This window comes from Ictidomys tridecemlineatus, chromosome 2 (assembly GCF_052094955.1).
Source record: "Ictidomys tridecemlineatus isolate mIctTri1 chromosome 2, mIctTri1.hap1, whole genome shotgun sequence".
Lineage (NCBI taxonomy): Eukaryota > Metazoa > Chordata > Mammalia > Rodentia > Sciuridae > Ictidomys > Ictidomys tridecemlineatus.
The window spans coordinates 81,379,274-81,393,720 of NC_135478.1; the positions used below are offsets into that span (position 1 = coordinate 81,379,274).

The 14,447-nt window shown below is 35.6% G+C and overlaps 1 protein-coding gene across 6 annotated transcripts in view; it reads right to left on the reverse strand.

Moving 5' to 3' along the window:
* Window positions 1–14,447, reverse strand: part of Bicdl1 (BICD family like cargo adaptor 1) — a 92,237-nt gene that overhangs the window by 76,188 nt on the left and 1,602 nt on the right. For all 6 annotated transcript variants that reach the window (XR_013434680.1, XM_078039022.1, XM_078039025.1 and 3 more), the window contains exon 2: window positions 8,228–8,443. Coding sequence is in view for 5 of the 6 variants with exons in the window: in XM_078039022.1 (XP_077895148.1) it covers window positions 8,228–8,443 (216 nt within the window). In the remaining variant the exon portion in view is untranslated. The remainder of the gene's footprint in view (window positions 1–8,227; window positions 8,444–14,447) is intronic.

A 14,447-nucleotide genomic window follows, 5' to 3' on the forward strand; every position in this document is an offset into this window, starting at 1 on the left:
TTTTCTTCTATTAGGTGTAGTATCTCTATTCAACTTCCTAAGTCTTTGATCCACTTTGAATACAGTTGTGTACAGGGTGAAAGACAGGGGTTTAATTTCATTCTGTTACATGTGGATTTCCAATTTTCTCAATACCATTTGTTGAATAGGCTACCTTTTCTCCATTACATATTTTTGGCACCTTTGACTAGTATGAGATAACTGTATTTATTTGGATTTGTCTGTCTGCTATTCTGTACCATTGGTCTATGTGTCTGTTTTGGTTTTGATATCATGCCATTTTTGTTACTATGGCTTTGTAGTATAGTTTGAGGTCTGGGATTGTGATGCCTCCTGCTTCACTCATCTTGCTAAGGATTGCTTTGGCTATTCTGGGTCTCTTATTTTTCCAAATGAATTTCATGATTGCGTTTTCTAATTCTATGAATAATGTCATTGAGATTTTAATAGTAAATGCATTAAATCTGTATAACACTTTTAGAAGTATGGCTATTTTGACAATGTTAATTCTGCCTATCCAAGAGCATGGGAGATCTTCCATCTTCGAAGATCTTCTTCAATTTCTTTCTTTAGTGTTCTGTAGTTTTTTCATTGTAGCAGTCTTTCACCTTTTTTGTTAGATGAACTGCCCCATTTTTTTTTTTTTTTAGGCTATTGCGAATGGGGTAGTTTTCCCAATTTCTCTTTCAGTAGATTCATTACTGATGTATAGAAATGTATTTGATTTATGGGTGTTGATTTTATATCCTGCTACTTTGCTGAATTCATTTATTAGTTCTAGAAGCTTTCTGGTGGAATTTTTGGACCTTCTAAATATAGAATCATGTCATCAGCAGGTAGTGATAGTTTTGAGTTCTTTTCCTATTTGTACCCCTTTAATTTCTCTCTTCTAATTGCTCTAGCTAGAAATGAAACCCTTTCTTAAAATAAAAAATAAAAAGGGCTAGGAACTGGGGATGTAGCTCAGTGTTAGAATGCTTGCTTAGGAGAGCAAAGCTATGGATTCAATACCCAGTACAGCCCAAAAGAAAAAAAAAATCCATAGTATTAAGAATCAGTGAAGAGATAAATAGTTTTGATTGTAATCCATGTAACAAAGCATATTGAATTCCTACATCATACTAAAAAATAAATTCCAGATAGACTAAATATCTGAATGTAAGAAATAAACTAAGTTTTTTTTAATGAATATGGAAAAATATCCTTATGATCTAGAGGACAGGACTAAGCAAAACACAAAGAACAAATCATAAGGAAATGAATGATAAATTTGATTTCATTAAAAGTACATACTTTGGGTTAGCAAAAGTCTCTACAAAGTTAAACTATAGTAGTATCAAGCATGAGCTAAATTTCTTTTTTTTAAAAAAAAACCTCTTACATACCAATAAAATAGGTGAAGAATATAAACAGGCAATTCACAATAAACAAATAAAAGATGCTCACTAGTAATTCATGGAATGGAAATTAAAACAATAAAAATTCCATTTCACAGGGCTGGAGTTGTAGCTCAGTGGTAGAGTGCTTGCCTCATATGTGTGAGACACTGGGTTTGATCCTTAGCACCAAATTAAAAAAAAAAAAAAGTATTGTGTCCATCTACAACTAAAAAAATTTTTTTTTCAAAAAAAAAATTCCATCTCAAATTGGTAAGAATTTTTAAAATCTGACAGCAACAAAGTGTAGGTAATGTGAAGAACACATACACTAGCTCTTACACTCACTGTTGGTTAACCAACATTGTTAAGAATATAAATCTGCACAACTACTTTGAAGAATAATTTGGCTGTTATCTCAAAAAGTTTAAGAAATATATACTCTTGGACTTGACCAATGCCTCTTTTAGGTTTATCCCCAGAGTACACAAGAAGAAAAGGCACAAGAATATTCATTACAAGACAGGCATGGTGGTGCATGTCTGTAACCCCAGCTATTTGGGAGGCTGAGGCAAAAAGATCACAAGTTGGAGGTCAGTCTGGGCAACTTAGTAAAACTGCATCAAAGGACTGGGGTTGTAGCTTAAGTGGTAGTATGCCTGAGACCCTGGGTTCAATTTATCTCTGTCTCTTTCTGTCTCTGTCTCTTTCTTACTCACTCACTCACATTCACACACAGATATTCATTGAAGGGAAGTTTATAATAGTGAAAACTAGAAAAAAAAATGTTTACCAACAAAAGAATACATAAATATATAATAGTATATTTACACAATAGAATACCAAACAAGAGTTAATATGAATGAACTGAAACTGCATTTATTAACATGAGTAGAACTCAAACACAGCATGAAGTCAAAGAGAATGAGTTGCAGAATCATATGTATATTATGCTGCCATTTATTATACATTGTTAATAGATGCATGAGATATATGTCATGTAGATACACGAGATATATGTCCATGTACATACATATACATACTGTAAGTACAAAAACATGAATGGGAAGGAAGCTAACTCTGGAAAAGTGGATACAAATGAAAGGAGAGCTTCAACTATTAAATAATATTTTATATCCCTTAAAAATCTGAACTAGGACAAAACAATACTTTAAAACTTGGATTTATATTATTCTCTCTATATAGTTTTCTATATGTTTGAAATATCTTATCATTATTTTTTTATGTAATTATAGATGTAGGAAAGCCCTCTACCACTCAGCTACATCCCCAGCTCTTATTATTTCATTCTGAGATAGGGTATCTTTAAGTTATGCAGGCTGGCCTTCAACTTGGGATCTTCTTGCCTCAGCCTATTAAGTGGCTGGGATTAGAAATGCGGGCTACCACATCCTGCTTCGCATGATTTTTCAAACAGACAATGTGAAAATCTACTTAATAATCTCCAAGAGTCACTAAAACTGTATATATTCAGTGCTATAGGGAACCAAAGCCCTGGTCCTGGGAAAGAAAATGGGATTAGAACCAAACACATGGTTCTTTGGCTAGATTATGGTGAGGGAAGAAGGAAAAGGAAAGATGTGGCTGATATCACATAAAAAACTACCTGAGAAAAGTGTAAGAAAATGTCCTTACCAGTTTCTACAAACTCTAGAACTGTGCATCTTGCAGGAGGAAAACCTCAGAAGTTCCCAAGCAATTTTAGATTTCATTCTCTACTAGAAATCAATTGGTTTTTCCCATTCTTTGGTCAACTGGTGCTCAAGTCTGCCCTTAATGTTTCCAAGATTATGTGAGCAGTGTTTTAATAGTAAGAACTGTGAAAATGCCTTCTTTTACCTGCTATTGAAGTTTTTATCACTGAGATTCATTTTGAAAATGCCACCTTATTCCAGCTGCTTGTGGAAAAGGCTAAATAAGAAGCCTACCTTGGGGCTGGAGATGTGGCTCAAGTGGTAGCGTGCTCACCTGGCATACATGAGACACTGGGTTCAATTCTCAGCACCACATAAAAATAAAGATTTTTAAAAAATGGTCAAGATGGTAAATTTTTTAAAAAAAGCAAAAGCCTGTCTTACTGCTATCATTCTTATGAACAAAACTGTTTCTATATCATTCAAATCATGGCTTTGGCTTGCAGCTGCACAAATAGACTCTATAAGCTTTCCATGATGTGGGGGTTACATCAGCCATAAAATCAGGATTTACCAACACTGATCAGAATCCATACTTCTGCTGCAGACAGGTATGTTATATATCAGGATTCTGACAAATACTCCACTTTAATCTTTATATGGAGACACTCAATCTTAGGCAACAAGCATGGTTCTGTGTCTCTCTCCTCTCCCTGAAAGCAAGTCCTACTGTACTCTTTTGATAGTTAGAAAGACATGTCTAACAAGTCTTACCAAACTCTACTGTCAATGCCATAGTCCTATTACTTTCTAATTTAGAATGTGACTTAACACTTTCCCCAAAAATGTCAGCCTGAGTTTCAGAAAATGATACAAAATTTTAGTAACTGAAAGACAACTTAGAGAACTTGTATAAACGAGCAAACAAACTGGGATAAAGATAACCCCAGAGTATATGCAGAACTCAGTGGATACTAGATATCATAGACTAAACCTGACTCAATTCCTGGGAGGGCCAATTTTATGTAAGTATTTCAGAATATCAGTTTAACTGGTAAACAAAACACTGTGCACTGATGTGTTAAAACAAATAAATCATATGGATTAAAATGCAAAACTCAAGGTGGGAGGCAAGGGAAAAATGAAGGAACTTTGGGCAAAGGGGAGGGAAGTTGGGGAGGAGGTATGGGGGCAGGAAAAATGGTGGAATAAGATGTACATCATTACCCTAGGTACATGTATGACTGGACATATGATGTGACACTACATCATGTATAACCATATAAGTGCAAAGTTGTGCTGCAATTGTGTACAATGAATCAAAATGTATTCTGCTGTAATATATACCTAATTAAAATAAATAAATTTTAAAAAATACCCCCCAAAATGCAAAACTCACATGAATTTTAGGATAAAATATTTTTTTACTTCTGCATCTTAGAGTCTTATGCTCTTAAAGAGAATCAAGCCAGGCACGGTGGTGCATACCTGTAATCCCAGACGGTGAGGCAAGATTACAAACTCAAGACCAGCCTGGGCAACTCAGCAAGACTCTGATCAACATAAAAAAAAGGGCTGAGGATGTGGCTTAGCGGTAGAGTCTCCTGAGTGCAATCCCCAATCAAAGAATGACCAGATACAGCAATCCACTTACATGAAAAGGACATGGTAATCATAATGATAACCACCATTTATCAAGCACTTACTGTATTCTAGACACAGTGGTTTGAGTCTTACATGGTTTATCTCATTTAGTCCTCATAATGCTATCAGGCAATTTTAATAATATAGTTCTTTCCAGTAAATACATGAGGAAGCAAAAGGTAAAATAACTTTCCACATTTGCCCAGCTAGTAAATGGCAGAATTGGTGTTTGATCCCCAGGCTGTATGGTTTCAAAGCCTATGACCTTAATTGCTGCCTGAGAAGCTTGAAATTGAGGCACAGAAAATCTGATTAGTCTTGAACTGAAAGATATTTAATCAAATCATGTATCTTTCTGTTACTCAAGTTTTCTCAGAGGCGAAAGAAGAACAATGCTTATTCCTTTCTTCATCCTGATGAGGATCCAGAAGCTCATAGATCTATACAAACAGCATCCTATTTTAGAGCTAAAAAAATATGGCTACAGAAAAACATGTATGAGTATTAATGACAATTTTATTCACATTAGCCAAAATATGGAAATTACCCAAATGTCCATTGGCTAGTAAATGGATAAACAAAATATGTTATATATACACAACAGAATATTCTTCAGCTATAAAATGAAATTAAGTACTGATATATGCTACAACATGGATGCATACTGCAAATATGATTCTAAGCTAAAAACGTCATGTGCACAAGGTCATCCATGTACAATTTCAATTATATGAAATGTACAAAATAGGCAAATCCATAGAGACTGCAGGTGGATTAGTGGTTGTCAGGGTTAGGACGTGAGGGTTCTGGGTAATAAGGAATGAGAAGTGACTGCTCATGGGTGCAGGGTTACTTCTGGGGGAAGGTGAAATGTGCTTTAATTAGATAGTGGTGATGACTGCAAAACTCTGTATATATAGCAAAAAAAAAATCACTGAATTTTTCACTTTTAAAAGGTGAGGATTATGGTGGGTGTGTGAATAAAGCTCAATAAAGTTATTAAAAAATATTTTAAAGAACAATTAGCCAAAATAAATGTAAAAATACTTTGGATGAAAGTTTCACAAACATATTATACTACATTTTAAATATTACACAATTCATGCTTATAAAAATACATCATATACACTGCACAAAAGCATGGCCTTCTACTATCTCTGCTTGGCTGCCATCTTGTCCTAGGAGAATCTTAATTCACTTCAAAGTACTTAACTCCTCTAGTTCCTGAATACCTGGTTAATAAAATGATAATAAAATGCAATCTAAACTTCTGCTGATGGAAACCCCAGGGACTTGTCCTGCTTTAAAAGAGAAAAGGAAAGAAGCCATAAAACCACCAAGGGCCTATAATCAAGGCCAGAGAGGATAACAAGACTCTAGATCTAGTGGAAGTGCTATCTTCCTATATTCTTCTTTTTTTTTTTTGGTACCAGGGATTGAACTCAGGGCTCTCGACCACTGAGCCACATCCCCAGCCCTATTTTGTGTTTTATTTAGAGACAGGGTCTCACTGAGTTGCTTAGTGCCTTGCTGATGCTGAGGCTGGCTTTGAACTTGCAATCCTCCTACCTCAGCCTCTCAAGCCATAGGGATTACAGGCATGCACCCCCACACCCACCTCTTCCTATATTCTTCTGGGAGCAGCTTATCAGGATTTTCTATAGTGAAATCAGATAATGGAACACCTATAAGATATTGCTTTAATAAAATAACCATCAACACCAAAACAAACCCTTAACTTCATGTGGTGCTCAACAAACACATTATTCATTTTCACCTCAATAGTACTCGTATATAGTATAAATTTTTACCCCCATTTTAAAGTTAAGGAAACTAAAGACACAAAGTCATCCAGTTAATGAGAGGCAGAGTCAATTCCAAGTTCTGTGGTTTTGTACCATGCCTTGTTAGCATTTTTATCTTCATCCATCTTGGTACCTATTTTTTACCAGATTAGAAAAAAAGGGTTGAGTGTGCTTTCACAACATGAACTTGGCCCCCAAGAATTCTTAATCTCCCCTTTGCTTGTTTCGATTGGTTGCATTCATTCTGTAAGTCTCCATAAGAAATTCTTGCTGATAGTTGCATTAAACAAATATTTTTCAGCAAATAAATCAATCTGGCCAGACCTCTCTCATTAATCTTTCATGAATAATGAATGAAAAGACTCAAACTCATAAAAATTTTATAAGGATAGAGATTCCTTTTCCAGTTGCTGAAAAAGGTTTTAGAATTGACTCAGGAATGTTTTTACTCAGTGGACCTGTGAAATTATTTCTGGAACTGTCCAGTTTTTGCTTTCCAACCAATCAAATGGTGATTGGATATTCTAGATGGGAAACTCACAGGCAAGACCTTCAGTGCTGGAATCATCACCTTTCACACATATTCTGATATTTCCATGCAACTAAATGTTTTTGAAGTTATTATTAAGCATCATTTTCCTTCTTTTTTCCTCTCTCCTCTACTGGAAGCATACTTTCCACTTCCTTGTGAGGCATGAAAGTTTTCACCTCTCTCAGAATTTCAACAGGAAGCAACTATGACACAAATGAAATTACTTCATACAGTGTCACTCATCAAATCAGTGGAAGATCCAGGGATTTACCATACACTGCCCTAGCTAAGCCTTTCTCCAAGACCAACACACTAACCACCACCACATGGACCGGGCAGTGCTCATGAGAGCAGCAGCACTTAGGGATGAAGTAAGAGAAATTCTTGTTTCCCTGATAACTGAAGAATCAGTAGTTTTATTTTCAAAACCCAAGGAAGACTGAGGTACTGATTTTTAGAAGAAGGTGGATTTATTGATGAAGGCATTAATAACATTCCTGGATTTGTTAAAAAGGTATGTTCTGTATTGTGTGCATGTATGAATATATAACAATGAATCTCATCACTATGTACAACTATAATGGACCAATAAAAAACATGGAAAGAATTTAAATTAGATTTCTACACATGCAGTCCTTAGCCTTCTTTTTTGCAATGATTTTATAGTCTTGACCTTGGTTAATTAATTCTTTATGATACCACCTTACAAAGGCATAAGAATTTCTACTTGATGTGGAAATAAAACAAAAATTTTAATGTAGATACAATGTCTTCTTTCAAAATGCACATTCACAAATGTAATATAAATGAAAAATTACTTGCCCTAGAAAATTTCCCTGAGCTACTCAGTTTAAAGATAGCACCTTTCAATATTTGAACTAAATGAACTTACATAGTTTTACCAGGAATGATAGACTTTCTCTAGCAAAGGAATCATAAATCATATACTCTGAGATATAAGGAAGTCAGACGTCACTAAGCACAACAGTTTCATTTTAAAAATGAGAAGATGCTAAAGTTAAGACTCGCAAAGTCTTACAGATGTTTAACCACAGGCCTGGGTCTTGATTCCTGACTCCTATAAATTCTTTGAGATGGATGATACTTAACTTGCTGGTATCAAAACCAAAGGTATTAAAAATCAGAATGTATAATACAAAGAAGCTGTTTCTGCTTTTAATATTTTAGATCATAAATTCTTAACTTGTGACTCACCCTGCTGAGTTGATCCAATAACCTTTGGTTCTGCTCTGATAGCTCCTGAACAGCCCGTGTTTTTTCTCGATCTGCTTCCCGAAGATGAACTTGTTGCCTCTCCAACTCATCCTGTAGCTGTTTCACATCACTCTCCAGCTCTGACACTCGTCCTTCCCACTCCCCTTCTCGGTTCTCAAACCGTCTTCTCAGTTCATGTTTCTCTTGTTCTAAGTGCTAGATGAAAAGCAAAAAAGGATTAAAAACTTAAAAAAATCCCAGTCTTTTTCGTCTTTTCATATTCTTAACTTTTCCTCTCCCAGTCAGTGAGGACACCAAATCACCTGCCACGGAGGATTAGTTGCCCAATTCACAGCTACATAAATACTCCCTTCCTTCAGAGCAAGGGAGGAGCTGGCTTCACAGGGGAAACATCATTTGTATTAGAAATACTTAATGTTTACTTTCCTTGGCATTCGGTTCTAGACTTGGGAATTCACTTGGGATTCAACAAGTCAACTCATGATTTGGTGAACTGTATATTTAAACGACTAAAAATGAGTCCTATAACAACATATTCATAGTTTTACCAGGGATGATAGACTTTCTCTTTTGCTTTTGGGGGTGCTGGAGGTAATCAGGAATTGAACTCAGGGCCCCTTGACACTTGGCCACATCCCCAGCCCTACTTTGTATTTTATTTAGAGACAGGGTCTCACTGAGTTGCATAGCATCTCACTTCTGCTAAAGCTAGCTTTGAACTCTCAATCCTCCTGCCTCAGCCTCTCAAGCCGCTGGGATCACAGGTATGATTTACCATGCCCAACCACTCATTGCTTTTCAAAGGGGTCTTCTTGGGAACCATTTATTATGCATGCCTTAATATCAGACCCTTACAACTGCAGAATTTTCAAAGATGCTTCAGATTAATCATTTCTTCTTACAAATAAGGCAACAGAGGCAGTTAAGTGACTAGTTCAAGGTCAGTACTAGTAAATAGCAGGGCTGGGATTTGTGTCCAAGTCACATGACTAGTGCTCTAAATTATAGCTTAATAAATATATGTTCTTTATTTTATGTATTTCTGTATTGTTATATATTTCAAAGTCATTAAGACAAGTTCAGATTCAGGTCTACTTTAAATTGTGGCCTATTAATAAGCCTTGCATATTTATTTCTGGTCCATTCATCCATTCTTGAGAGCTATGTTCCTGGGGACATGGTGATGAACAAAACAGACAAGCTTCTTGCCTTTATGGAGTTTTAATTCCAATGGGAGAGACTGAAGAAGTAATAAACTGTGTGTGATAAAGGGTGTGCAGGAAAAGTACAGATAGTTTAAGTAGCAACTCAATAAAAAAGATCCCTGTGGATTGCAGGAAATATTTTGTTTCTGTGAGACAAATACGGATACCTCTTTTCAGACACAAGTATATTCTCCTACTTAAAAAGCATGTTATGTACAATAAAAGAGTGCATACTTCAAGCAAGTTAAAGTAAGAATCCTCACCTTTTGGTGCTCTCAGAAAAGTTCTAATGATTGTTCAAAATATATCACACCAGGGCTTGGGATATAGTTCAGTTGGTACAGTGCCTGCCTTGCATGCACAAGGCCCTGGGTTCAATCCCCAACAACACACACACACAAATATATATGTGTATGTATGTGTGTGTGTGTATATATATATATATATACACACACACACACACACACACACCCCACACCACATCCCCACTCCCAAGATTGTAATTCAGCTGGGAATGAAATGAGGTCTAGACATCTATGTATGAATATAAACACAGGCACATGTATTTGATTTTTACAGGAAATTCTGCTGCCCTGAGCTGTTGTGCTCTTTCAACCTAAAATGAGCACATGCATTCTCCTCTAGAGTACTCAGTCATCTCTTCTTAGACAGCTACACTCTTACTTGATTGAAGTTCTCAGCTTTCAAAATATTTTTGGAATGCTTCTTTTGGGAAGCCTCAGGGATAGCTTATCCTCATGTAAGAAAATCATTCCCATTGTTTTACATATGAGGTCTGTCTAAAAATGAAATTATCCCTTTTCACCCTGCTATCTAATTCCCCTTACTTTGCTCTGAGTGATTTATGAATGTTTCTGAAAGTCAAATTTACCCCCTCCCAGAGGAAAATGTGCTACAATTGAGGGCAGCGAAAAGAATATGTTGAAAGATAAAAACAGCAATCCAAAATTAAAATTCTGAGCCCATTAGCAAAGATTTTTCTCTGAGAGCTTCCAAGATAACTACTTTAAGGACACCACTTGTTTGGTTACTGCTGGTATATTTGTTGAAAAAGTCACATCACTTAACTTTTATACATAATACAATCTCAGATTGGAGCATGTGGAAAAAGGAACAAGGCATGGACTTCTACTCACCAGCTTGAGAAGTTTTTGCTCTGTGTTTCCCTGACACTGCTAAACTTACAAAACTGAGAATGATTTAGTCAATACAGAAATTTCATAAAGATAGAATGCAGAAAAAATGCTAATTGCAATACTAAAACTGTGATACTTGGTTTATTGAATTTTTCCAAAATAAAAGACCGAGCAGAAGGCAACAGCAAGAACTCAGTAATCAGTGTTACTGAGAGGCCAGATAAATTAGGCTTGTGTTCTAAAAGAACAGAGAGACTTAAAAATATTCAGCAAACAGCTGCTAGAGAACAGCCCAACCAAGCAACTAAAACAATCCAATCCACGTGGGGGGAGGGGCTGAGGACAGGTGGTGCTGATCAGTCTAATCTGTCCTTTAACAGGAGACAAACTCCCTATTTCTTCGGGAATTATATATTTAAGTGCTAAATTAGCCAGAAAATTCTAAGCAGAATGTTGGAAAGCATAGATATCAGGGTCACCTATGCTCTCCCCTTTTTTCAGGGTTATATAGTATTTTAAAAGTTAATATCAAAATTGTCAAGTTCATCAAAATAAGGAAAGTCCAAGAAACTGTCACAGCTAAGGAGAGCCTAAGGAAACAAAACTAAATATAATATGGGACCCTGGATGGGATCCTCGAATGCCTAAGGAGACAAAATCCAAATGTAATGTGGTATCCTATATCAGAAAAAGACATTAGACAAAGGCTAAGGAAATCAGAATACAGTAAGGACTTCAGGGGTATCATGAATTGTGGTAAATGTATCATACTATTGTTAGCAAGAGGAAACTGGATGCAGAGTACATGGAAACTCTCTGTACTTTCTTTCCAATTTTCCCATAAATCTAAAACCAACTGTTCTAACAGTCTACTTAAAACTCCCCAAAACCAAAAATATCATTAGCATACATAAAATACCTCTTTACCAAAATATCTCTGAAAAAATTAAAAAGGAGTAAGAAAAAAAGTGTCACTATGATCATAAATCCAGGACATGGTTCTTGAAAAATACAAAGAGAAAGAATTGGTCTCTAAGAAGAGCAAGCACTGAGTGCAAATCAGTACCCTGAGGTTTGCGCCTCTAGATCTGGTAGTGACTCCCAGATACACATTTTCAACCCTCTTCCCCTTAAAAAACCAAAAAACAACTATAATCATAAGAATTGGCTGAGAGTGGAGGAAGGAAAATATAACTGAAGGAAGAGACTACCTCTGTGGTAAGGGATGATCCACTCTCAGCCATAAGAGAAAAAAATTGGGTACTGTACAACAACAAATATTTTAATCCCTAAAGAATACAAGTATAGAAATACAAGTTAGTTTCTTAGTTCATATTCTGGGGAAAAAATTAAGGACTTGGTTAGATATGTTTTTAAGATCAAAGGGGCTTATAGATGCAGTAGAAACAAAAAGTCTTTAGAACTTTATTAAAGCATATGAAAATCTGATTCCATGAAAGAATATAGTCTTGTTGATTTGAGGATGAGAAAAATGGCCAAAACCTAACAGTTTTTCTAGTTAACTTGAACTTTCATTTTAAGAGAGACGTACAGCTAAACAACTTCTATGTTAACCTTTAAACCATTAAAGATTTTAAACAGTATACCTTTAATTAGAGAAATGTAGGCTCAGGTATATTTGAAATGAAACAAAATCTTGGGTTTGGCACAGAACTGGAGAGTTACTCTATGAATTCATGAATAAGTAGGAAAAATCTTGAAAATGGATTGTTTGGCGCTGGGGCTGTAGCTCACTGGTAGAGTGCCTGCCTCATACGAGTGAGACACTGGGCTTGATTCTCAGCACCACATAGAAATAATTTAAAACTAAATAAATAAATAAATTTTTTTAAAAAAGGCTTATTTGTCCTGAGGGCTTTTTTTTTTGGGGGGGGGGGTTTACTAGAGATTGAACCCAGGGCGCTTACCCACTGAACCAAAACCATAGCCATTTTTGATATTTTATTTTGAAACAGTCTGGAAAAGTTACATAGGGCCTCATCAAGTTTCTGAGGCTGGCTTTGAACTTGTGATCCTCTTTGCCTCAGCCTCCAAAGCCTTCCTGCCACTATATCTGGCAGAAAGGTGCCAATTCTGAAGTAGCAAGGAAACAGATGGCACTAAAATAAAACCCATCTAGGGGCTGGGGTTGTGGCTCCGTGTTAGAGCTCTTACCTAGCATGTGTGAGGCACTGGGTTCAATTCTCAGCACCACAAAAAAATAAAGGTCCATTAACAGCTAAAAAATATTTTTTAAAAAATAAAATAAAACCCATCTAAGAGTAAACTACCATTCTGTGAGTCCACTCATTTTTTGTTGTTGTTTTTGAGATGGGGTTTCAATTGTTGCTGTACAAGCAGCCTGGAACTCATCTTCCTGCTTCAGCCTCCCTAATAGCTAGTAGCATAAGTGTGTGCCCTCATGCCCAGTCTCCACTCAAATATATCTTTCAAACCAACCTGTGAGAAAATGTGTTTGACTCCAATATATGAATTTTGGGAAAATCACAAATCCTTCTTAAAGAAAGGGCTCTTTCTTTACTCCCAAATGTTTAATTTGATTGAAAACACAGTAACTGTGTTTTCAAAAACTATACCGTGGGGAAAACTCATTTGAAAACTCATTTGCAGTTATCAAATGAAACAGTCCAATGTAAATTCCAGAGTAGCAAAACTGATTAACATTAAAAGAATTAACAAGGGCTGGGAGTATGGTTCAGTGTAGAGAGCTTGTGAGTCCCAAACACAGCACCATGTGCACACACATACAAAAAAAAAAAAAGCAACTAATGGCAATATTTTTAAATGTTAATATGTTTTTAAATGTTAACATATTTTAAATGATTTTTAAAACATTCACTAAAAAATTAGAGCTGGGTGCAGTGCTGCACACTTGTAGGTCTGGCTATACAGAAGGCTGAGGAAGAAGAATTGCTCAAGTCCAGGAGCAATTCCAGCATGGGCAATACTGCAAAACCCTATTTCAAAAAACAAAAAAAACTTAGAATACTTTCATAATTTCAACTATATCTAGAAGAACTAACATAAATAAACTTGAAAACTTTTAATTTGGTTATTTTAAAATTGTGGTAAAATATACAATTTACCATTTTACCCATTTTTAAGCATATAATTGTGTTAAGTACATTCATGACATTTTGCACCAATGTCCAAAATCTAAAAAAAATTTTATCACTACTGTTCATATGCTGACTCGCAGAAGAGTAAAGACCTTAAATAATAGTTTGAGAGATTAAAACGTTTTTATTTTTGCCCATCAAACCAATTACAAAATATCAAAGGTAATTTGTTCTTGTACAATAACACTTTTTGTTGGCGTGGAATTTTGAAATCTTTTTCCTTTTGAAGAAACGTATAAAGATTCCACATGGAAAACAGGATGTAATTGTACACTCAGGATTACTATGAAATCTATCACTAATCAAACTGATACGATGTTCCTTTCAAGTCAGCTGTCTCTTCAATCAAGTTATCTCACTGAAGGAATTTCAAATCTCAAGTATAAATCTCAGCAGTAGTACTTCTTTACAGTCTCGAGTAACTGAATCTCTTTAGGGAAAAGAAGACACCCTTTTATTTCTAGACCTCTACTTCAAGTGAAATCAAACAATTCAATTCATTAGGTTGCTTTTTGGCAGTCTCCACATAGCTTTCACAAACAACTTTTCAGAGATGAATCTTGAGTTCATAACAGGCAGACCCAGTTAACAGGCCAGCTGAACCACAGGGCACGCACTAGTTTCCTTTTTTCCCCGATTTTACTTTTGATATGCCTCTGGACTAGACACAGAAAAATCTTATTATAGAAATGTTTCT